The sequence below is a fragment of the Lepisma saccharinum genome, chromosome 27 (genome assembly GCF_977018435.1).
Source record: "Lepisma saccharinum chromosome 27, izLepSacc3.1, whole genome shotgun sequence".
NCBI lineage: Eukaryota > Metazoa > Arthropoda > Insecta > Zygentoma > Lepismatidae > Lepisma > Lepisma saccharinum.
In genome coordinates, this window is record NC_139255.1 from 4,808,835 (window position 1) to 4,835,885 (window position 27,051).

Here is a 27,051-nt window from a genome sequence, read left to right on the forward strand (position 1 = left end):
ACTAACAGTAAGATTTCAGGTGCACCGAACTGAATTACAAATCTCAACTGGCAGGTGTTTTTTGTCCTTGAGTGTACAGCACAGTACGCGTGCTAAAAATAGACAGGGATGGGGGAGTGGGTGAGTACAGCCAACGCATCTTAACAATGAACTTACTCTTTGATAACTAACTGTTAGACCAAAACAAAGACAAAAGTGCTTCATCGGTGATCCCGCCTAAATTAACTGCACACGAGTAACTGCTTTTTTTAGAAATTAGGTTAAACGGTACTATAATGTACTAATAAAACATTGTAAAAGTATTCTTGTGAAATTTGGTATTATGTGCAAAATTCTACTCCTTGATTGTAAAAAAATTAAAATAAGACAATCAAATCATCCAAATTCAGAAGATGAATATTAACAACAATGGTGAATCTTTCAGTGATGCTCAAAGGTTGCACTTCCATGGAATGACGAATATCACAGATCCCACCAGAGATGTAGCTGAAGACTTGTATAACACAATGGTTGCAAATCTTCCTAATTCAACCTTTGTGGAATGGCATATGCAAAAATGTAATCTCGAGGATCAACTAAATCAGGTGAGTGCCCTCAGTGTAAGAGATTTGATTTTGAGCGTAATTTCTTGCTTCCTTGTGAACACAGGCTAATATAAATGTGTGGAATCAAAAGAACGACATGCAGTTACGAGGGTAAGTCAATATATAAGTTGCAAAATGAAATAGTAAGAAAAGTTTAAATAGTTACCTGGTGAAATGTGGTTAATTTTTCAACGTAATCTCCCTGAATATTTAGGCACTTGTCCCAGTGTTTCACGAGCCCCTCAAAGCCAGCAGCGAAGAAGGTTTGTGGTTGGTGTCGTAGCCAGCTGGTAACCTCCCGATGGACCTCCTCCATATCCTGGAACCGGTGACCACCCAGGTGATTCTTCAGGGGCCAAAGAGATGAAAGTCGGATGGTGCCAAATCCAGACTGTAGGCTGGATGTTCCAGTCGTTCCCAACCTAGGGACCGTATATGAGCCACTGTTGTATTGGCACTGTGTGGACGAGCGTTGTCATCCAACAGGAGAACTCCATCTCTCAAAGCACCTGGAAGTTTCCTGCGAATGGCTGATCGTAACTTCGTCAGGGTTCTGACAGTGTGACCCTGGGGCAGAAATTCCATGAGTAGGATGCCTTTACTGTCCCAAAACACGGTGACCATCACCTTCCATGCTGACTGAGTAACCTTGAACTTCTTTGTTTTGGGTGATGAGGGATGTTTCCATTCCATACAGGCACGTTTTGTTTCCGGTTCAAACTGGTGAATAATGATTTCGTCACCAGTGACGATGCGGTTAAGGAACTCACAACCCTCTCTGGCGTACTTCATAAGATGCTGTAATAACAGGCCCGTTCCGGTGTCTTTGTGTTGGTTAGTGAGCTTACCACGCGTACACTCGGCTAACACACCTGCCATCTTACCCACTTGGCACTCGAATGACTCACCGCTGCACGAGAACGCAACTACTAACACTGTATACGATTACACGGTGGTGCTGCCACCTACATCAACACTTGTGGAAAGGATCATTGCAACGACTGATATTCATAAAACAATTTCACATTGCAGCAATTCGAAGATATTTCATTTTGCGACTTATATATTGACTTTCCCTCGTAAATATCCTTCACCAGCCTATTTTCAATATCGTATGCCATTTTCCACAGTTAATTATGACAATGAGGATGAAATAATAACAATGATATGCCTGTCTTACCTAGTGTACTGCATTGCAAGGATCATTCCACCACATGTGCTTCTAATCTGCCGCTGATGTGCAGACTAGTACATTACAAATGCATGCTCTAGCATTTCCTAATACACCAATGAGCACCATATCTTTTACGAGATTCAACCAAGCCTGTAGACCTGGTAAAACTGATGGGTTAGAGCATCATCTGCATTTATGCTTGTTATGATTCTTAAGATCATTCTGTAAGCAATGGTAACATTATTTATGTTTAGTGTGCATTCTTGTACATTTATGTGGTCTTGATGCATGTGGATACAAAGTGATTTTCAGATTTGTAGATATTGTAGAAGGCTAGGGATGCAGGTGCAGAATGTTTGCTTCCTGGTGTACTACACATCCGGTTTCCTCCGTCTCCTGGAATGCTCCAACTTGCATAGGAGAATTCCACAGGAAACGGAGGTTGCCAAGTACAGCAGAACTGGCTACTATATAAGCGAAGGGTGATCTGTATTTTAGTTACGAATTAGTTGGTGCATCATTGATAGTAGCAGCCAGTGCCGCCGCCAGGGAGCAGAGGTAAGTGCTGGCGCATCCCTCAGCCACCTACTCTTATTTGTTTAGCCCAGTAAACTGGAAACTGTGTATCAGTGAGTGAGAGAGAGAGAGAGAGAGAGAGAGAGAGAGTGAGTGAGTGAGTGTTATGTGATTCTTTACATAAATTATCAGGCGTCAGTCTAATCACAGTTCACGGAGATAGTTTTACATACAATTTATTTACATGCTTCTTTCCTTCTCCTTACATGAGGATCATTTATAAAAAAGTTATTACATGCTCGTAAGTTTCTACTTTATATTACATACTTCCGTAATAGTCTCCGGCAGAGTATAGCGCATGTTGCCAGATTCTTGGCAATTTTCTCATGTCATCAGTGGAATAGTTTTTCCTATATCACTGAGAGACCGCTCTAAGGCCTGTACTATATCATTGATGGTTTTGAAGTGGTGTTCTTGTAGAGAATGTTGTAGCTTCTGAAACAAGTCATAGCTGTAAGAACTCATGTCTAGACAATTGGGGGTGTTGTTTAGCACTCCCCAATGCCACCCTTCAAGCAGTTGTCTCACTGAATTTGCAACGTATCGCCTTGTGTTGTCATACAGCATGATTGAATGACTCGCCAGAAGTGTTGGTCGCTTCCGATGAATAGCTGGATGAAGTTGATTCTCCAGAAAGTTACTGTAATACTCGTTGTTTACAGTAATTCCATTTGGTTATGTGTGGCAACATAAAATGACTTCATATGCATAGGCAACAAGAAGCAGCATCACCTTAATGTTATGTTGCTGGGTGTTTGTTGGAACTTTCGTGTGTTTGCAAATCAGTATGGCGAACCTCTTAACCACTGTTGGATATTGAAGTGCCTCATCACCACAAGCTTGCACAAGTTCTCTGTGACACTTAACAGCATTTCTTGCATGTGCAACTTGAATTTTGATTAACACAGATTGTTCTTTTCGTGAGAATATTGTTTTAGAGTGCACTATTCAATACTGCCACATGTCAATCTGGAACTATGACATGTCACGTGTAGAGGTAGGAATGCATGCATTATCAGAATCATTGATTAATTGTTGCTGCCAGTAACGAACAGGGAACATATTGTTGAGTAATCACTTTTTTTAAAATGAGCCTCGTATGTACAGGCATGGACACGTTTGGGTAGTAACAGTTCCATATTCTTTCAATGGGATTACTACAACTCATATGTGTCCGTGACTGTACAAGGTTTCAGTAGAGATTTGGCACGAAATGCTGTAGGTTACATTTGCTCTATTCCAAGGAATGCAATTTTAAGAACTTTTGTTCTACAAGCACATTATTTATCATAGCTGTAACCCATTCCTGCGGATTATGAAAAATCTGGTGAAACCAGAGCTGGCTGGGTAGTTCAGTTAGTAGAACAATGGCATGGTATGCCAGAGACTAAAGGTTCGAACCCTGGTTGAACCTGCCTTGTTTGCTTAAAATTCCTACATGTTATGTGTACTGTGTGTGTCAAAGAATGAGAAAAGGCTGTAACATGTTTACGAGTTTAGCTAATGCTTGTTCAAATTATAACATGAGATTATTTGCATATATTAATTTCTTTCAGGCTGCCGAGGGTACTGGTTTGGCATTTATTGTCTTCACACAAGCCATCGTGGAGCTCCCAGGTGCTCCCTTCTGGGCTGTCATCTTCTTCCTCATGCTTCTGGCTCTGGGTCTAGGTTCCCAAATTGGCATTCTGGAAGGAATGTTGTGTACTATATTTGATATGGAGGTTTTCAAGAGATTTAGGAAGGAATATCTAACAGGTGTGTCAAGTGATTTAATATGAGGGGAAGTCAGTAAATAGGTCACAAACTGATGTGGGATAGTTGAAAATAGTAGTGAGTAGTTTCTACAGGTGTCATTAGGTGGCAGCACAATCCAGTTTGATGATATTCAGTTAGCAGATTCACGCATGGGCAGCTCAGTTTAAAAATGGTGACCGTTCTCGAGGACTGTACGTGGAGAGGATGCTGGTGGAGGAGATGATTCGAGCTGACAGGCTAGTGACGATAGACAGCGTGGCAACTGCAATAGGGTGTTCTCATGGTACAGCATACTGAATGATCGTTTGATTTGCGTGCTGGCAGCAAACGTTTCATGGATGATAATGTTGAACATGAGGTGTGACTGTGGCTGGGACACCAGCCCAAAGACTTTTATGCAGTAGTTTGTGAAGGACTGATAAAGCAATGATATAAGTGTATCAATTTTGGTGGAGATTATGTTGAAAAATAATAACGACGTTCAAGTCAGTTCCTGGCTTGGTATTTTTTTTATATAAATGTTTGTGACCTATTTACTGACTTATCTATGTACTATTAGCACAGTTCTACTTAACGTAAAACTATGGTGGTCTAGTTGCCAGGGCAACTGACTGCCATGGCAGGATACCTGGGTTTGAATCCCAGTGTGGGAAATATCGTATTTATGCATGTATAATGTGCTTGCGTGGATAATGCACACCCTGATTTTTGATGGGAAAAAGTGACAAAAAATTATATCTCGTATATAATGCACAGTATAATCCAGGTTCAAGAAATGGCTTTCTTAGTTGTAGGTCGTAAAGTTGGTGCTATGCCCATCAAAAGTGAATGACATCATACCTATTCAATGAGCCACCTATGGACCAAGAGGAGAATATCCTCTTATGTAAAAAATAATTCACCAATCCATGCCACCTTCCCCCTCTCCCTCCACTGTGTTTAGCATCCCAAAGCTTTCACTCTTTAACCACCTTATTTATTCTGTAATAGTAGAAAGCAATATAATTATTACCTTATGGATTTTCAGTGCTCAGGGAGTTATTTTCTATTATTTCCCACCCAACAAATACTGCTGATACTAATCCCATATGATGGGAGGTGCATGCTCTAATTCCACCAGAACGGCACTGCTATTCTTGGTGTCGCAGAACATTACATTACAAAGTGAAAAGTCGTGGAAAATTACCTTTCAACTTTTATACATGGTTTTGCTAATTTTCAAAATATGTACTTTTTCCATGACTAATATAACATGCTATAAGAGGCACTAGCAGTTAGCAGCACAAGATTTCTTTCACTCCATGTATGTCATATTATTTGGCCAGTAGTACATTTCAATTATTATTTTCATTTTCCTGATCTTTACTTTCATCCAAAGTACCACAAAAATCGTAACATTCCTTCATTTTGTGATGAGCTTATTTCAACCGCATTGCACATTAGTGTCGGCACCTTGAATGGAACACTGTTGCCATATTCAGAAACAGCAGAATTTAAGCTTTACAATGATATATAACATGATAGGGTTCCGTAAACATGAAATATGAATGCAAGTGTCACAAAATCATGGAATGACCCTGTAAAGTTTCATGTTGGCTTGGCTGTCCAAATTATTCCATGCATAATATGCACCATAGTTTTTTGGGGCAAAATTTTTGGAAAAAGGTGCGCATTTTACATGAGTAAATACGGTATTTCCAGCAATATCCCTACATGGAGTATCTCTAGAGTTTACTCAGCCTCTTATGAATGGAGGAGCTTAGTGCTGATTATGCTACATCTGCAATGGTCGATGTGGACATGTGGAACCCTACCTACACATACCCCCATATGCCTTCATCATGGGCGTCGAGGGGGGGGTCGAATGGGTCGGTGGAACCCCCCTGGAAATCGACAACTTTCATTTAAAGATACAAGAAAGCCGAACGTTTGTTACTCTTATTGTTAAGAACAGAAACAAAGTTAATTTTGTTAGTATTCACTTAGTCAGAACAGAATAATCAAAGTTAAAATGCATTGGAGCGAAAACATTGACGGAAAAGTACAGGAAGAAGGTTATATTCTACCATTTCATCCAAAGAACAAATGGTTCCACAGTTTTCAAAATTCTAATAATTACAGTTGTAGGTGAGAGGTCACACAACAAACTTTATGAAAAACAATTCCCCTAACATTTAAAGCCTTTTCTTGAATGAGACGTGCAAAAATTAATATCAAAATGCATTTTAATTGTATTCTTATTTCAATCATGCAACAATGATAATGTGTTTTTTATTTTTATTGTAGTGTAATGAAGTGTATTTTTCATTTTTACTTTGGTGTAGTGATGTAATGTACTACACAATGTTTCTTCTTTTTTGTTATGATGTACTTAACTAATTATTATTTCATTATGTATCTTGACGTTTTCCATGCCCTTTTAAACAAGGGTCAACGGAAGAAAAATAAAATTCAAATTCAAACTGCATAAAATGCAAAAGAGAGTGCTGGTTTTCACTCATTTGGTGGATCGAGTCTCGCCATTTATATTATTATTATTATTATTATTATTATTATTATTTTGAATAAAATTTATTTTTGTTAGTTTATAATATTTATTATATATAATAACATTTATAGCCATGGAAATAATACTTAATATTTTTTCTACTATTCAACTTTTATCATTTGCCTGACCCCCACCCCCTGCAAAAATTTATGACGATGCCCATGGCCTTCATGCACAGGGTACTTTACCGTGTACCTTTACCAAGGTACTTATGTGTGGTATTTTCTTTCCTTCATGTTCAACATTTTATTCAACATGATTACCATTCTTCTTAAAGCGTAAGTTTAGAACAAAGATTAAAAAGTGTCAAGGTAAAAGCACATTAAAATTTAAATCCTGAAAATTGTCAATTGGTCACATACTGCTATCTGCTCTTGGTCAAGGCATTCTGCTATGAATTCACCATTCCTATCTTGACTTTTAGTCATCTTGGTACATCACTCTACAGCGATAATGTGAACATTTACATACCTTGATGGAAACTTGAATAAGATAATAAATACAACATGTTCAAGAGGTGGCTGAGAGTATTGAGGCATAGACGTAACAAGTTATTTAGCAAGCCCCAAGTCTGTTTCTGACCCCTCAAAATTAGGCCCAGTTTGATTCTGCCCCCTCAAAATTAGGCCCCAAATCTGATTGTGCCCCTCAAAATTAGGCCCCAAATCTGATTCTGCCCCCTCAAAATTAGGCCCCAAATCTGATTCTTCCCCCACAAAGTTAGGCCCAGTTTGACTCTCCCCCTCAAAATCAGGCCCAAGTTTAATTCCCCCCTCAAAATTAGGCTGTTCGATTCTGCCCCCTCAAAACTAGGTCCCAAGTTACGCCCATGCATTGAGGCATCAGCTTTATCCTGAAGCCACAGCTTCTGGCTTCGGGGCGTGTGGTTGTTTTTTTGGAAATGTTCCTTCATTATTATTCACCTTCACCTTTTTCTTCATTAGCCCAAAGAGCAGTTGTCCAGCAATGGTACCTTTAATGAAAGTCACTTCCTTGCAAAGGTAAAAAAATGTACTAATTGTGGTTGTGTATGCTTTCTTATTTGTTTGGCATTTCAACATGTACATGTGTATCTTGTCAAGAGCGAGGAATGATTTGTTTCTTTGCTCTTTGAAAAAATATGTCTGTCAACATATCAAACAAAAAATTAAGCACGAAGAATGCAATTTTTAAATTTGCATTTAATTTATAATGTCTATGGTTAGACAAATACAACTTCAAACATCCAACTCCTTGTTCTTTTTTCTTCCACCATCAACATCTTTGAATTTCTTTCTTATTTGACATGACTCTTCTGCCTATCCAGGTTAATTGTGACAATGAAGGTGAATATTGAATTGATTATAGGAACAAACATAATGAAAATCCATCTTATCTTATCCAGGATTCACACCTCAGCCATCTGACTTCATGACATTCTACATTAACCACTCGAACCTCTTTGATGGTATGATAGTATTGCCTTTGCTTTGTAATCAAAGAGTCTCAGGTTTGATCCCTGGTATAGGAGCATTGAGCATTGGTTTGGATCTCACTTTAAACTGTAGGTTCAGAGCATATACTGCTACGTACAAAAAGTACCCGGAATTTGTGAATAAAACACAAAATATGTGGTTAATCATCAACATTTATTTTGTCGCCTTCAAAATATACCCCATCAGATGCAACACACATATGCCAACGCTTAATCCAGTCTTCAAAACACTTTTCAAGCGCACAAGACGGTATCGCCTTGAGTTCCTTCTGCAAATTTCCTTTAATGGATTCAATTGATTCAAAATGCCTTCCCCGAAGTGGTAACTTGAGTCGCGGAAAGAGAAAAAATCGCACGGAGCCATATCTGGAGAATATGGGGCTTGTGCGAGGACATGTGTTGAGTTTTTTGCCAAAAACTCGCGAACAAGAGTCGATGTGTGCAACGACGTATTATCGTGGTGCAAAATCCAAAAATTGTTTTTCCATAACTCTGGTCTTTTCCGGTACATTCTCACGCAGACGCCTCATAACGGTCACATAAAATTCTTTATTCACAGTTTGTCCCGGTGGAAGGAATTCTGAGTGAACAACACCACGATAATCAAAGAAAACAATGAGCATGACCTTAATTTTTCAGCGACTTTGGCATGATTTTTTAGGTTTTGGTTCATTTTCGAAAGTGCCATTCCGAAGATTGTTGACCTGTTTGCATGTCATACTCATACACCCATGTCTCATCTCCAGTTATGATGCATTTCATGAAGGTTGAGTCACTAGAGGCTCGCGAAATCATGTCTTCAGCAATATCCCTGCGATGTGCTTTTGCAGGAAATTCAGCTCCTTCGGAACAAGTCGTGCTGCGATGCGTTTCATGCCTAACACATCAGTCAAAATGTTGTGAACGGACATGTGTGATATGCCAAGCTCACAAGCCACCCCTCTCACACTCACACGCCGGTTTTCAAGCACCATTGTCCTGATTTTTCCAATGTTTTCGTCAGTCGTTGACGTGGAAGGTCAACCAGAACAACTTCTCTGCCTTCTTTGAAAGCCTTGTACCATGCATACGCTTGTGTTTTCAACAGACACAAATCACCAAAGGCCTTTTGTAGCATTTTCAACGATTCAGCACACGACAGTTCATTGGCAACACACAATTTCAAACAAATTCTTTGCTCGATATTTGTCTCCATTTTGCAAATCACAGGACACTCGTAAACACAACTAACGTAAACAGCTGCTGTGCACAAACTGATGGAAAGGTTACTCTACCCCTCTGCATGGCCATTCAGTACAGTGCTGCCATCCTACAGACAAAATGTATTCTCGATACCTCCAAATGTGGGACTTTTACCAGCCAAATTCCAGGAACTTTTTTTACTGAAGGTATAAAGTGAACTTAAATCAAACTTTGGAACTAACTACTCCATAACTGAAGTTATACTGTAATCTTCCGGCGTGTCTGCCTTGGTGGACTAAATTGATATTGCTAATTTCATTAAACAATGGACCAATATATATAAGTGGCACGGTACTGTTCAAAAGCCAGTGTTGGAAACAGCTTATCCAAGATTTTAAACATTAGCCTATTGAAGCAATGCAAACACCAAAATAATTCTATACACTGTCCCAGTTATCTCTGGAGTAAGTGGACAAAACCAAGTCTCTGTGCAAGTAGTGATGTGAGACGTCTCCACCAATAACATGTGAGAGCGAATGGGATTGCATGGAGGGGAGGAAAGCGACTGCAGTTACCAGTCTTCCCAGCAGTGTGCACTGCTTCCCTCTGAACTCGACCCCCCCCCTCTTCTCTGCCGCTATGTGCAGTGTTGCTCCAGAGATATGGGAGACAGAGTATAGAATTAAATGTAATTACTCACATTGTAAACTTTATAATATATTCATGAAAAACAAGTTTATTAAATTTAATGAACAGGTAGTAATAAAATATTGTGTCTTTTTTTCAGGAACTGTTTGCATTATTTGTTTCTTCGTTGGATTGTTATTTGCCTCTGGAGCGGGAGAATACTGGCTGAAGCTGTTTGACTCCTTTGCTGGAACAATGGGTCTCGTGTTCGTTGCACTGCTGGAATCAATTGCTGTTATGTATGTTTATGGACATGCCAAGTAAGTGTATGCTTTAATTCCCTTAGTCTGGTAAATTTAGTTTGATTGGGATTACATTTTTAAAGTTGTACTTGCTTGCAATTAATTTGTGTTGAGGAGGGACAGATAAATTGGTACTCTCTTATTATTGGCTGATGTAGGTATCAGTTAATCAGTTTATCGTTGCTGGTTATCAGATACTTCTGTGTATAGCCTATACACCCGCCGCAAAATGATCATGTAAAATCTGCCGTAGTAATCAGTCTGTCACTTTGTAACCTTGTATCTAGTATTGTTTTGTTTCGAACACGGAATTGTTTCTGCATGAACCAATCTGGCAACAGTGTATTACTGCTGATAAGCGAGTTCATTTCATTTCTTATTGTTAGTTGACACAGGAAGGGTGACTTTCTGCTGTAGGGTGTGTGATAAATTGCTGTGTTTTTGTGTGGTGCAGTTTGTGTTAGATATTTTCCTACTGTATTTGTGTTGGATATTTGACTACTGTGCAGGTGTATTTGTGATATGCTGGGAAAGTACTGTAGTAGTGTGGAAAAAGCCAGTATTATTGCATGGCGAAGTAAAAACGTCCTTATGACAAACGTTTGTATGTAAACAAACAAACAGGTAGTACAAAATCAACCATAATGAAGGTACTGGCAGCTGCCAGAGGACTGCCTCAAACTGTCATTCCAAAGCACAAATTCAGTGGTGGGAGGCAAAGAAAAACAACCAAATCTACAGATGCTCTCCTAATGAGAGAAATAAAGGAAAACCCTCGACTGACAGCATCAGAACTTAAAGAAATGCACCCGAGTCTACTGGAAAACGTTAGTGTTCGCAAAGTCATGTTTTCCAATGAAAGTTCATTCCAACTGTTCCGAATGGGAGCTGCTAAGGTTCGACGTCCATCATCTTCATATCAATATAACCCAAAGTATACGGTTCCGACTGTTAGGCACTCCCAGTCTGTAATGGTGTTTTTCAGGTGAGAAGGGTAGGGCAGGTTTATATTTCTTACCGTAAAACGTGACGATGAACACAGACCGATATATCAATGTTCTGAAGGACCATTTAGAGGATATGCTTCAGATCCATGAGTGTGATCTTTTCATGCATGATAACGCTCCTTGTCACAGAGCTAAGAAGGTAATCCAAGACGAGGTTTTTTGCCGCAATTTCGTGGCTAGAAGTATGGGGTGGTCTTGCTTTCGTGGCATATGATGTGGAGTTTTTCTTTTCTGTACTGAACAGAACCACGAGCTTCCATTAAGCTCTAACTCTACCCTCAGCCACGCGTACAGCTTTAGCCTTGAACGCTTGCATGTGCTTTGAGCATTGTTATGCGAAAGCACGTAGTGAGTGTTGTGGCGAACATTTTTTTTTTTTATCAATTGCGAGACGTAGATTCTGTGGACCATTCCTGTGAGGAGGACTAAGTGCAATCTGTATCTGACTAAGGGATGTCTGTATCTGATATTATTTTTTGTGTACTGGTACTTTTATTATCTCCTTCAGTCACTTGTAATAAGGTAACCATTTGTAAGTTTTGAAAATAGTTTTTCTAAAAATGGGGGGTCGTCTTGGATTTGGAGTCATCTTGCACTCAGAGATTATACAGTATATTTTAGTCAAAACTCATTGTAACTACCTGATTAATTGTACCTAGGTACATTAAGAAGATGGACAAACTGTTTATTTTCTTTGTGGAATGCTCTCAATTTTCATTTAATTATTTATTTTTTAAAATAGTTTTGTGGTTAAATTTAACAATATTTTTGCAAATAAATGTTACGAAAATGTAGATGATATTTGTAACTATGTTTTGTGAAATGTAAAAAAAATGTCAAGAATTTGTTTTCATGTTGATCTTTTTAAGTTTTAACCTCTTCCAAAAGTTAGTTTGCCAAACATACCAATAAGATCATTGTAAGTGTCTTTTTCATTTATGTTGTGCTTTGGTAAAATACAATGTACCTGCCTTCTTTCAGATTTACTGAGGATATCTACAAAATGACTGGAATCAGGCCAGGTTGGTACTGGCAAGTAACATGGAGGTATATTGGGCCAATCCTTATGTCAACAATTCTCGTTGCATCAATTGTATACAGATTTGTGAACCAACCAATGTATGCAGCTTGGGATAGGGAAAAGGTAATTGTAATATACTTGTGAACTTTCAACTCTTTTACTTTTAAATGTTGTTAATGTCACCTGATTTATTTATAGTGAAAATTCCAGCGCATTAGGTTGCAAGTTAGGGTATAGTTACTGAAAATAAATGGAACTGGCAAATACAAATTGTTGGCTGGTGGTGGTGGAATATACGAGGCGCATCCAGAAAGTAAGTTTCCCTATTTTTTTAAAAAAAAAACACAGTTTCAGGAAACCATTTATTGGCAACAGGTACAGCAAAGGTTCAGCTATTTTTCAACATAGCAACCACCAGAATTGAGACACTTGTCATATCATGGTATCAACTTTTGGATCCCACTGTCGTAGAACTCTGCCGCCTGTGAATGGAACCAGCGTGTGACAGACGTCTTCAGCTCTTCGTCGTTGCCAAAACGCTCACCGGAGGCCAGGAATTTCTTGAGGTGCAAGAAAACGTGAAAATCGCTGGGAGCCAGATCAGGACTGTAAGGTGGATGATCAAACAACTCCCAGCCAAATTCCGTCAAAACAGCTGCTGTGCGCCGAGCCGTATGTGGACGAGCATTGTCATGGAGGAGCACAACACCTGCAGTAAGCATGCCACGCCTCTTGTTTTGAATGCCACGTCGCAATTTCCTTAGTGTTTCACAGTAATGGTCAGCGTTCACCGTTTCACCTCTGGGGAGGAAGTCAATGAGCAAAATGCCCTTCCTGTCCCAAAACACGGTGCACATAACTTTGTAACGAACCTGAGAGTTTAAGATTTTATATTTATAAGAAGTTAAGATTTTTTAAAATGTTTGTTATTTCAAATAATGTTCAAGTTGTCACAGATAATTATACTTAGACTGATACAGTTGTAGTTGCAACTTTTATACATGTTTATAAATACGTCAAAATCTGTTCGTGTTGACGTCACTTTCTAATCTCAGCCGAGGAAGTGAACTAACCTGAATGTTTCTCACCTGACGACAGACTGAGTTTGAAAAACAATTGAAGGGGAAGAATCAATAAGAACTGGGAAACGGAGTGAATTGAAGTATAGATTTTGGTTTTTCGAGTTTTCTTCTTGCCGATAAGTTGAAAGTAAACAATTAATTATGTTCTTTGACTTTCGCTTTATGTGAGGGAATATACCAACGTTAGTAGTGAATGTTCTAGTGTTGTACTGGTAAGTGATTATGAAATATACGCGTTTATAAAACTGCGTTTTAACTTTGAAAACAGTGTTGTGTTTTTCTTTTCTACCCAGCAAGCCCTGATGATTTGCAGATTCTCATGTTCCCGACTAAAGGAGTAGCGGAGTAACTTTCTGACGACTGGTGTCCAACTGGAGTACGTTGCATAGTTATTTTGGCACACCAACGCGGGGCTCGAGTGCATAGTTATTTTGGTACAATCGTGGGGCTTGAGTGCAAAGTTATTTTAGCAATTAAAACGTGATACCCGATTTAGTGCAAACTTAAAGTGTTCGTCCATAGAATTCACGAAGGTGATATTGAAAGTCCTTGGAATTCACGAAGGTAAAAGTGTGATAGTGAAGTGAAGGTATTAACTGGTAAGAGCCATAGACGGTGTAGTAGAATGGAGAAAGACGCGACAGGAATGAATCTGCGAAGCAGAGGAAGAACGACAATGGATGCAGAAACCAAGTTTGGATGCTGTGATGATCTCACCAATGACAGGGATTTCTTCCAGTGTTGCCAATGTTTGCAGAGGTTTCATAGTAGTTGTGAGGGGCAGGAAGTAACGTTGGCATCAAATAAAGAGATGCGATGCAAATCATGCTTGTCATCACCAGAAACAGAACCAGAACCGAACGTTCCTATCAAACCCTCATCAGATCACTGGCTACTTGATTGGTTGATGAAAGATAAAGCAGAGCGAAACCAGAAAGAAAAGGAGGATGAAGACCGTAGACAGAAGGAAAGGATAGAGGAGGAGAAACAGCGTAAGAAAGAGATGGCTCAGATAGAGAAAGTTCGAAAGAAGGAGATGATGGAGTTTAAGCTCATAGTTGAGTCTATAGAAGAAAAGAGAAGGAAAGAGAAAGAAGAGGAAGAAGAAAATAGAAGGAAAGAGAAAGAGGATGAAGAAGAAAAGAGAAGGAAAGAGAAAGAGGAGGAAGAGGAAAGGAGAAAGAAGGAAAAAGAAGAGGAAGAAGAAAAGAGAAGGAAAGAGAAAGAGGAGGAAGAGGAAAGGAGAAAGAAGGAAAAAGAAGAGGAAGAAGAAAAGAGAAGGAAAGAGAAAGAGGAGGAAGAAGAAAAGAGAAGGAAAGAGAAAGCGGAGGAAGAGGAAAGGAGAAAGAAGGAAAAAGAAGAGGAAGAAGAAAAGAGAAGGAAAGAGAAAGAGGAAGAAGAGGAAAGGAGAAAGAAGGAAAAAGAAGAGGAAGAAGAAAAGAGAAGGAAAGAGAAAGAGGAGGAAGAGGAAAGGAGAAAGAAGGAAAAAGAAGAGGAAGAAGTTAAGAGAAGGAAAGAGAAAGAGGAGGAAGAGAGAAAGAGAAAAGAAGACTTAGATATTTTCCGTGCATTGATTGAAAACCAGGAAGAAAGGAGGATACAGGAAGATATAAAACTAAGGTCAGAGTTAAAGGCTCTATTCTCTCAACATAAACTTGAACAGGTAGAGAGCGTCAGAGGAGAGATAGAAAAGCTTAGTATTAAAGTCACTGAAAAGGTGGACGAAAGGGTAAAGGAAATTGTGGAAGAGCAGCTAGAGTTCTTAACAGTTCGGCAAGGACGGATAGAGAAGGAACAGGAGCAATTGAAGAAGAATATGGAAACCTGCCTTGAAATTGTCCAGTCTGGAAGAGAATCTGAATGTGATCCTCCAGAGAGAGTTCAAGAATTAAAGAGTTCTGTAGAGTCTATTAATGTAGCACTACAAACCTTTGGTGAACGAACAGAACTCATAGAAAATATAGTGCAAGGACAGAAAGTTGAAATAAAGGAAGCTGGAGAAAAGGTTAATTTTCTCCATGAGAAGGCTAAAAAGATGGAAGTATCTCTTCGCCAAGAAATTCAGGAACAGACAGTTACAATTATAAGTAGGGTCAGTGAACTGCAGGAAAAGATCCATAATTTACAGATTCGACCAGAAACCTCTTCCGATATAGTGCCTGATCCAATCCGAGGACTGAACCCAGAAGCTACTGCCTATGAACCTCCTGTTGTACTTCCAAACCCATTCTTCCCCGGTAATACCAATACCACAACTTCTGATAGATGCAAGAGGCCTAGAGAAAAGGATAGTAATGACGGTTTTTCTCCTCGACGCAGAACAGAGTTTAAGATGCCCAGAATGGCTGATATCGCGAACATTCCGAAGTTTAAAGGCGATATCGAAGCTCAATCTGCCGAAAGATATCTGCGTGAATTAAATGTCAGTTTTGACTTAATGCAAGTGCCTGAGCACTATAGATTGGAATTATTACCTCGGGTTTTCACCGGCAAGGCTGAGCATTGGTTAGCTGGTAATATGGACAACTTTGTGAATTATGCTGATTTCTGCGCACGCTTTAAGGATGAATTTGCATCAGAAAAGGCAAAACAAAGACAACTAGCGGCTGTGAGGAACCGAAGGTATTCTCGCCTGGTCCACGACAATTTAGAAAGTTTTGCCTGGAGTGTCTACGCAGCGTACAGAAACCTAGCTGACAATTTTAATGAGAGCGAAGTTCTTAATTTGATAATTGGACAGTTGCCGTATCGCATTCGAAATCTTTGTCTGGCGCACGCTCCACGAAGTGTGGATGAATTGACACATTTCTTAAAGGACTTCGATATTTATGATGACCCTGATGCCTGGAAGAATAAAGAAGACCCTAAGAATAAAGAGGCTGCAGGAAATAAAAGTTTTAAGATCCGGAATATCCAGACTGATTCAGAGAGTCGAAGAGGAAATTCACGACCTCGAAGATTCAACAGAGGATTAGGCAGGAGGGGTTTCAACCAAGATCAAAACAAAAGACAGAGCAATTTCTACAGGCCTCGTCCAGAACAAGAGCGGAATTCTCCAGACGGATGGCGTTACCAAGAACGACGTAGTCCTACTTCGCCCAGACGGTACTCTCCACCACGTAGAGGTGACAATTGTGGTTCCTTCTCACCAAGACATGACGTTGCCTCAGAGCAGGAAGAAGCAGTGGAGACTACTAGAGAGTTTCTGCACAACCAGCGATCTCAATCATGTCAAACAAACGTCGACATTTTCTAAGTGCCTCCTCTTCATTTAGGCAAGTAAACTCGAAGGGACGAAAAATACAAGAATTATATGTAGATTATTTTTGCTGACCGAAAATGTATTTTCTGGCAGTCAAGTGCAAAAGGTTCCGAATACAAAACTGGTATAGATTTTCCGGAAGCCTTAAGAAGATAGTGCTAGGTGGTAGACAAGTAGAACATGATATTAGTGGCATGAATTTTAGCACTAATGTATTAATTTAAGAAGGTTTTGGTTCTGACTTCCTCTGGCAAATGCTTTTTCTAAAAACTGCACCAGGCAGAAATAGGTATTAAGAAAAATGCAGTTGATGTGTTGTTTGTTACCACTCCTGATCAAATGAAGTAGGATTTTCCAGATATAATGCGGTACATCCGAAAGGTCCAAGATGAGGATAGAATCGGGATGTATAAATCCGTAGACCTCTGAGAGAAGGTCCATATAGTAAATATTTGGATTGATTCCTATAAGCAGGAGTTATTATATTGCTGGTGTGGAATTTAAAGGCATTATTCTAGAAGCACAGAAGCAAGAAGAGTGTTGAGTTTGATGTGCTACAGGAAAGTACTGATACAGTTCATTGCTTATCGAACCCTATACCGTTTTCTACAAAGTCTTTCTGGAGAAGAAACTTTATGGAAGCCTACTGTTCTATTAAACCATCATGGAATCAATCATTGCCTGCATTCACTGTTTATTGGCTGATTAACTATCCTGGATTGTATTCTGTTTTGGATACTACAAACTACGTTCCTTCCGAGTTGTTGTCGAATGAAGAGAAGCATTAGTTGGTGAAGTTGACTTATTTTCAAGATAATTTCTGTATTTAAATATTCTTTATGTACTCAAAAATTTTTTCAGAACTTGTAAATTACAATTTCTTCAAAAATTTTCCCCAGACGAGGGGCAATTGTAACGAACCTGAGAGTTTAAGATTTTATATTTATAAGAAGTTAAGATTTTTTAAAATGTTTGTTATTTCAAATAATGTTCAAGTTGTCACAGATAATTATACTTAGACTGATACAGTTGTAGTTGCAACTTTTATACATGTTTATAAATACGTCAAAATCTGTTCGTGTTGACGTCACTTTCTAATCTCAGCCGAGGAAGTGAACTAACCTGAATGTTTCTCACCTGACGACAGACTGAGTTTGAAAAACAATTGAAGGTGAAAAATAATAAGAACTGGGAAACGGAGAGAATTGAAGTATAGATTTTGGTTTTTTCGAGTTTTCTTCTTGCCGATAAGTTGAAAGTAAACAATTAATTATGTTCTTTGACTTTCGCTTTATGTGAGGGAATATACCAACGTTAGTAGTGAATGTTCTAGTGTTGTACTGGTAAGTGATTATGAAATATACTCGTTTATAAAACTGCGTTTTAACTTTGAAAACAGTGTTGTGTTTTTCTTTTCTACCCAGCAAGCCCTGATGATTTGCAGATTCTCATGTTCCCGACTAAAGGAGTAGCGGAGTAACTTTCTGACGACTGGTGTCCAACTGGAGTACGTTGCAACTTTCTGTACCGACAGCGTCTGTTTCAATTTCTTCTTGACCGGAGATCCACTATGCCGCCAATGCATTGACTGCTGCTTGGTTTCCGGGGTGACGTGCAAAATCCACGTCTCATCGCCCGTGACAATCCTGTCGAGGAAATCATCGCCGTCATCATGTTACCATTGCAGGAATGTCAGTGCTGCTCCTGAACGTTTCATTTTGTGTTCGGGTGTCAGGTTTTTTGGCACCCACCTGGCACACAATTTTTTGAACAGCAGGCGCTGCGTGACAATGTCATGCAACACAGATCGCGATATCTGCGGGAAAAAGGCTACTCAACTCCGTAATCGTGAAGCGACGGTTTTCTACGATGCGCTGCCGCACCAGCTCAACCAGATCATCAGTGATGAGGGACGGACGCCCACTGCGCTCTTCATCATGGACACTTTGACGACCTTCCGAAAACTGCCGACACCAGCGACGCACCATCTGCTTACTCATAATGTTCGGCCCATAGACCTCACAGAGCTGACGATGAATGTAAATTGGCGCAATGCTTTGTGCATTCAGGAACTTTATCACCGACCGAACCTCGCATGCAGCGGGAGAAGGAATACGAGCTTCCATTTCGGACCACTGCTGCCTCGCTACTGGCATGCGGCAGGAGAAGGAATACAAGCTTCCACTTCGGACCACTGCTGCCTCGCTACTGGAGGGGGCAGGATCTGTCCGCCTGGCATATGATTGATACGTCTTAGCTCTGCTGCGCATGTGCAATTTACATGGCTCATTATGTTTACTTTCACGGGAAAAAAATAGGGAAACTTACTTTCTGGATGCGCCTCGTATTGAAAATGAGCTATTCCACACAATAACCCTTTGAAGAATTTTTTGTTTGTAACAGATAGACAGTGCATTGAGTCACAGCACCACTTTAATCCAGTTTTATAGACTTGAATTAGTCAGGGCTTCCCTACTCAGGATCAAAATATTCAGCTAAGTGAGATAAAAATGTGATGTGTGACCAGGGTGCAAATTATGGGATAGGAGGGGGGAAGGTGGTGCCAGGGATTTCACCCCCACTGACCCAAGTACCATGGCAACAAAGGTAAATTTTCATCCCTGGTGGGATGCTTTTATCCCCCACTCCCACCCCATAATAATATAGCAATAACGTTTATGATGCAAGTAAATTTTCCATGCTTTCAAATGTCTCAAGTACCTGACCAATTGCACATTGAAAATGCATGATAGACTTATGGAGGTGTCACAATGCTTTCTTTGAACTTTATTTACCTGAAGAAAAGAGGACAATATCATTAATTTGTTCCATTTACCTCTTCCATTTTTTTTTGACAGTTTATCAATCCCCCTTTAAAATTTCTGGGTGTTTCCATGCATCTAACTCTTATTAGGAAACCACACCTAACCTACTTCCAAAAAAATACAGTGCGCTCTCTTTAATTCGAACTTGGATAATTTGAACATAAGCACGTTCCCCTTGAAACCCCTATCTAAAACAATGTTAAAAATGACTACTTAATTCAAATTTTGAAGGTTAAATTTGGATAATTCGAAGTCAGGTTTCCAATAATCTTAACATAAATCTTTCCAAGAAAGACCAAAGTGGTTGCTACGTAAGAAATTCCAACAGATGACTCATCCCCCTTTTCTTCTTTGAAATGTAGTTTTTATGGTTAACAGATGTGCCGACGGGCAGATAAGATAGGGCAGAGGGAATTCCCAGAGCTTTTGTTTGTAGGAATGTGACCTTCACCCTCTCAGAAACAAGTTGAGAGGGGAGGGGATACCCGGAAAGAAGGAGTCATTTGTCTGTGTGTTTTAGTGGAGTCACAATGTCAAAACATGGTGCATACAGTAGCTTAACATTAAATAAGAAAGTTGAAGTGCTTAGAGAGGTAGAAAGAGGAATGAAAAACAATAACGTGATACGAATATTCCAATAAGTGTACTGTTCCTGGATGGAGATATGGATAAAACATATCAGTTGTTAATTGTAACTCAATTATGCTGATCTGCATCCCATTCGTAATCTAGTGGATGTAATATACATTTGTAACTCAATTATGCTGATCTACATCCCAAATATGTTATCAAAGGTATGTAATATATATTTGTAACTCAATTATGCTGATCTACATCCAAAATATGTTATCAAGGGTATGTAATAATATATACTTGTAACTTTAATCATACTGCATCCCAAATAAGTAATCAAGTGGATGTATTTGTACTGAAATCATGCTAATGTTATATGTAACAAATGACGTGCTCTATACTGCTGCAGATAGAAATATCTACAATGTAGTCAACAGAACAAGAATAAATTACAATTACTGTTTGCGTATTAATGCACTTTTATGTTTAATACAGTGTGTTATTTCATTGGTGTGGGTTCTTTTATTATTATATTCTGGTTAATTGATTTTTTTTGTAGCACCTTTTAGTTCGAATTAAAAAGAGTCCACTGTATTAAACAAACTTTTAAGTATTGATTGGCTAAAAAAGAAATAAGAAGGTAATAAATTAATCCATGAAAGTTCTGGTTTCATTATTTTGACAAGAAAATGTAGTGGAACTGTTTTTTGAAGTTCGTTTATGAAGTATGCATTCAATGAATTGAATATTAATTCCATAAAAGCAGCATACAATAACAACAGATGAAAAATAAAAGTTCAATAGAACAAGCAATAGTACAGTGAAAGAACAGAGTGAGAACATTAACAATTTATCATGCAGTCATTATAATATCTTAATTTTCCCCTCTAGTTATTGTTAATGATAATATAATATAATATGCATTTGGAATTCCCTACATTTTCCTCAATTTGAACACTCCTAATATTAATACAGTACTTATTTGTACATTGGTCAAACATAAACTGTATTATTTTCATGGTAATTACATTTTTCTTCCTAGGGTCAAACACACGAAGTTCCTTATCCAGATTGGGTAATGGTGATAGCAATTTTGATGATAGTTGCAGGAATTTTGCCCATTCCAATAGTGTTCTTGTTGAGAAGGTTCCAGTGTCTGAAATTCGATGTAAGCATTCACCAAGGTGCAATCCGGCGAATAGATACAACAGCTTCGACGAAAGCAATGATGGCTGATGAGGAAGTAAGTACATTGGACTCATTACTTTGTGATCGAGTGTGGATACAATTGTTAATGTTAATGCTGTATTGTGATTTTTATTAATAGTCTTAATTTTTTCTGCATGCTGATAATATGGTTTTCTTGTTGTGAAGCTACTGTATGATACATATCAACATTTATGATGTAGGTTTGATGCTGATATTTTTCTTTGTGAAACATTAGCCATTAAAATAGTAGAAGCTTTGATGTACAGGGTGTTCCATAAGTCTCTCCTAGATTTGGTACCTCCAGGGCCAACTCACCTACAGGGATAAGGGTGTGTCAGTGAAAGAGTAAATATCAAAGTTTTTAACCCACCTTACAAATGCTTACAATGTTATGCTGTGGTAACTCGACACAGGCCAATCCTGTAATCTAGTTCCTGTCATACATGTTCCAACATAACGTCGATGTTAACAACTGCATCCATGATTCTTTGTTGAAGCTCTGGTAAATCTCTTGGTAAAGGATGCACGTGAACACATTCTTTAATACAACTCTACAGAAAAAAAATTAAGTGGAATGGGATCAGGTGAAGTACCATATTGCAGGACACAAAAGCTTTCTGTTCATCTGAAAATGCCATGTTTACACACTATTGGGTTCTAGTGGAGAAACAGGGAACTAAGCCATGGCATCTATTACGAAACAAACTTGTACACTTCCTCCTCTACACATTGACATGCTTTCATGTCTTGGATGTGAGTTTGCTTCGTCACCACCAAACTTGAAAATTTCAGAGCAAAGGCGCAAAAAACGTAACAATAATAATAACAATAACGGCATTATTATTATTATTATTATTATTTTATTATTATTATTATTATTATTATTACTAGTGGTAGTAGTAGTAGGAGTAGTATCAAAGACGTTATTATCCTCATAAATTACGCAAAAAGTGGGTAGAAGTTGGTTCTAAAGCATTTGTTTGGTCAAACTATTTGAAATATTTTTTCAACGCCTTTAATTTCTTCAACACCGTTAATTTCACATTAGCTAATAATGGAAAACAAGCACACAAACTGTATTTTTTGAATGACAGGAAATGAATGAGAACTGCATTCCGAAGATAATTAGTTTTGTACATATAACATGTATAACTTTCATGTACAACATATATTTTTCACATGCAACATGGAGCGACATAAAATAAGAAAATTCATATGTAACATGCTAACACTAAATTGTGTACATTTTCAATATGTACTCAATGCATATATACACAACACATATTATTTAAATACATTACAAAAAAGAAAACAAACACATTGCAAGCGAAGCGAGCAAGAAAATATTTAGATCCAATTTTTGCAATTTAAAACAATATTGATTTAATAGGGTGCAAATAATTTCACTGGTTGCAATAGCATTCTCTCTTTTACAACTGTTTTCATCTACTGAGAAAAGCAGGCTTTGTGAGTGAGAAACGAGCAAGGAAATTTTATGAAATGTATTTTATTTTGCATAAAATTTGAAATCGAAGGGGGCAATTGCTCCTCTGTGCCCCCCCTCCAGGTACCCTTGGCCGTCAATGTTTGCCTCACCCCCCCTAGAATTGACTCCTTCCCCCAATGGTGGCACCACTGTTCTAGAGGGACTTATGTAGCTCATTGTATATGTGAAAGTGAATAACAAAGGAAAAATATGATATAGCTCATTGTATATGTGAAAGTGAATAACAAAGGAAAAATATGATATAGGAGAAACCTATTCACAAAAATAATTTTTTATGAGATAAAAAATATCTAATAAGTGAGACATTTTCTCTATTATCACTCATTCAAGGTTGTTGCTTTCCCTTTGTTTTAATATCTATTTTTAAAGTAGTAAGTTAAGAGTTAGCAGTCGCAAATTGCAAAATGCAACTGCAGTTTTTAATTTGGCACCTATCTTAATCTGTTAGGTCACCACTACTACTCGGATATGAAAAGTAAATCTTTCAATAACTAGACAACAAAGGTAAAGCATCAACTGACTAGTTCTATATGCAGCATTCTGCATTTCTAACTGGTATTCCTGAAAACAATCACATAACAAGAAAATCATTGTATCAGCATGTGTCCTGAATTATCGATATAACATTTTCTTTGTTTTCTTTTGCAAATGTGCTTTTGGAAATGCACCCTTTTTTTTCAGTACTTTGTTGCTCTGTTTGATCAGCATCTTCCATCTGTCTGTCTTTCCAAAACTGTTATAATTTTTTTCCAGCTTCTTAAAATCACATTAAATTACATAATTTAACAAATTATCACATACACATTACTTAACAATTGAACATGTGTATGCATATGCCAAGTGAAAAAAAATAATAGTTATTGACTTGGCAATGAAATTAATTACATTTCAATAACATCTAATATCTACAAAGAAACGTCATACATTACTTAAATTTTCAAAACAAACATTATTTACATGAACAATATGAGAATGTTAATAATAGTACTTTTCTCTTCTTCTTTGTCATATTTTTTTAATCATGAAGCTGTGTGTGGCAAGAATGTTTACATTTTTTCATTGAAATTTCAAATTATTGCTCTCGTGATGTCTTCTTTCACCATGGATGGTGCTAATTTCTTATCCAAAACAGTCACTTTTTCCTTAGCCATGTTATCACAAATGCAGTACTTGAAGTGAGGGGATGCCAGAAATACTATCCCCCAGCTAGCAAAAGTTTCACATAACATCCCCCCCCCCCCAGTTGTTTTATTGTAACAATGTTAAGCCATAGGAAGATCCCCCCTCCCCCCCACTAACCCAAGACTTAACCAAACTTCCACACAGCTAACATTTTACAGTTTGGACATTGCAGCAATGTATAACTACGCATAGGAAATGCTATCTGGTATTGACACCTTCAAAAATTACCATCACGTATAATAAAATGATAACATAAAATGTAGATTTCAGTCAATGTAGAAAATGTTGCATGAATACAAATTAATTCAGTGTTACATTTCTCATTCTTATTGTAATACATAATTTCACCTCATTTTTTTCTGAAGTTTGGAATCAAATTTTCAAGATTACCCATTAACAATGGTATCATAAGGTTCAGAAACATTATATATTTTTTGCTTTCTTTCACTTCTCATTTCTATTCGTTTTTAAAATATTTCTTCTTGTTCTTCATATTTGTGTACACTGCTTGTTGATATCCATTTAAATATTAGTATGGACAACAAATTATGTAAAAGCATGGATAGTTATTCGCTTTTTAAAAACAAAGAATATGATTAGGTCAAATTAACAAAGCATTTTTAAACTTGACCTTGGATATATTCAGCAGAAATAAAAATTGCAAATTTCTCTTGTCCTGGAAGAACTCCACTCATTCTAAATTTTGAAAATTGATCTGTGTAAAATTGATAGATTAGTTAATACTTGATTGCTACCAACAGATATAAGTACATTCGTATACCCATACCTCTTTTCTATGAAAAAATGTACAGGCATTCTCATTTTTTATGTATTTTTATATTTTTTTCCATTTATTTATAAAATACAAAGCATTAAATCTTGTTTATAAATTGTAGCCTACTATTCACTAATTAACAAGAAAATATGTGTTCAAGAACTGACCATTTAAAAGATTTTCCATACTTTTAACCTATGTCCTGATTCTTCTTCCTCCCTTTTTCGTTTTCCAATTTTGAGTGTCGTGATGTTCCAGCACCATGATATCCAAATATACTAAATTTCAAGGATTTTGCAAATCGAACGCAGGCTTGTGGGCCTGTTTTGCCACTACGGTGTGAAATATTGCTATTGATTGACTCTTTCCAAACTACATGTGTCATGTGTCCATACAGTCTGAAATCTTCTAAAGTATTGAAGATGCAAGACACAAGATGGGAAATTTGGGCTTTGTTAAGGTTAGATGTGAAGACAGGCAACAACAAAGGATCATATCCAAACTGCAGGAAGTATGCATCGTAATTCAGTCCAGTTATCCCATTCAAAATAAAATGATAAAACTTCTAGTGAGCTGTTAAAAAAAAATTGTCTGAGATAAACAAGTCAGCATTTTTGAGAGACGAAAACTTTAGATGTGTTGGAAACTGAAGAGTTTTCACTGTGATTTAATTTTTTCAAGATCCAGCTGTGTTCCTTTGTTTAGTGCCGATATATGATATGACTGCTGAAGCTGCATCAGAGAAAATCTTGAACACATGGAAGGACACATCTTGACACATCAGTGGTGTTCAGGCTCGAATCAGAGAGAAGAGATGGTTATGTTCAGTTTGCCACCCAGAGTTTGAATCTTGTGTTGTCGACTGGATTGTCCATCCCTTGCGTAACAACTTTGTAAAAATACTCAAAGATGCCATAGATGTTTTGATGCCTGCTGAGAAGAAATGGACAAACAAACACATACTGAGATGGTTTCGGTACACATACAATGTTCATGCATTGCAACAGAATAGTCAAATGGTATAAAACGTTCCGATTTCACGTTCTGATAAAAATGACAGCTGTAACCAGTGGCGATGATTTACGGGACAGTTGCTCCCCATTTTTTTGCTTCCACTATATCACACTATGGCCTCTTAATGCTAAACTTTATCTACCAAGAGAAAGTAAACTTTCCTTGCCCTCTTTTTTGCTCCCAATTCCTGCCACTGGCCTTAAACATACCCCGATAAAATTATGATGTTTAGCCCCCCCCAAAAGAATTTCTGGATATGTGCCTGGTTAATGTTGACACCTTGTAATGAAGGGCAGGTTCAACCTCTTGTGGAGCCACATTACAGAACGATTCAGATCACACTTTGTACTGTAGGTTCACTCTTGATTAGGCTATCTGAAAAAAAGAACTTAAAATGAACTGCTACCCTTTCCCCCCCCCCCATGTAATTTCCCCCTTCCCCTCCTTCATCTGCTTGGTAGTATATCAGGTATTAAAATATCTGTATGTTTCTTTGTAACAACAACGATTTTTAAAGAAGTCATTGATTAGATAGTCAAGAACTCTTATTAGATCCTGAAGCTGATTATTTAATTTAACATCCAAATTTGATTCTTTAATTTGTGCTATGAAATTTTAAAAATTTCAAAAGTTTAGTATTTAATTTATTGTGTTGAAACATTATTATTGATACTGAATACTGCTGTTTCTTTACATAATTTGTTCCAGTTCTTTGTGTCTTGCTATCAGACATCTAAACAGATAAAAGTAGTAGATTAGAACTCTAGACATTCCATAAACACTTTTTTTTAAAATCATATTAAGATTCTTCATACAATATTTTATTAGTCTAATGGTTTACAGTTCATGCAGCATATGAATTGCCACACAAATGAGGTAAGCTAAACAATGATAACAAAATGTTGTCAGATTTTCTTCTGCAGAAGATACTGAATTTTATGCATTTTTTCCAGACACAGTATTAGTTATGTAAAAAGCATGTTACGTATACACTAGTATAGTACATAATGGCAACCTTAGAAAAGAAGTGTTTGCTATTGTAGTGTATTTAACATATTAATTTTAGGAAGTTCTTAATGCTCATTGTGAAGAACTAGGTAGTTACAAAGAATTTTTCAAAGATCAATTACTAAATTGAAAATGTTAATGATTGTATAATTAGCACCAGTGACACCAACAACATTCAAACAATATACCGGGTGATCCGTTTGAGATGTCAGAAAAGTAAACCGTTATATACAAGAGGTTAATGTACGTATCTCTGAGTAGCTTGTAATACAAGCAGAGTGGATGTAAGTTCCGAGTGGATGGAGGTTTACTAACTTGAGCTGCGTGACGGCAGTAGCGTGCATGTAATACTGTGTGTACT

General features: G+C 37.7%; 1 protein-coding gene across 2 annotated transcripts in view; it reads left to right on the plus strand.

Moving 5' to 3' along the window:
- The window catches only part of LOC145980306 (sodium-dependent neutral amino acid transporter B(0)AT3), a 140,223-nt gene that overhangs the window by 90,453 nt on the left and 22,719 nt on the right, over positions 1-27,051 (plus strand). Inside the window, exons 6-11 of one of the 2 annotated variants that reach the window (XM_083113328.1) lie at positions 425-584; positions 3,891-4,092; positions 10,084-10,243; positions 12,214-12,376; positions 21,038-21,238; positions 26,526-26,558. In XM_083113328.1, the coding sequence (XP_082969454.1) occupies positions 425-584; positions 3,891-4,092; positions 10,084-10,243; positions 12,214-12,376; positions 21,038-21,238; positions 26,526-26,558 (919 nt within the window). The remainder of the gene's footprint in view (positions 1-424; positions 585-3,890; positions 4,093-10,083; positions 10,244-12,213; positions 12,377-21,037; positions 21,239-26,525; positions 26,559-27,051) is intronic. The other variant, XM_083113329.1, reaches the window with a different exon arrangement.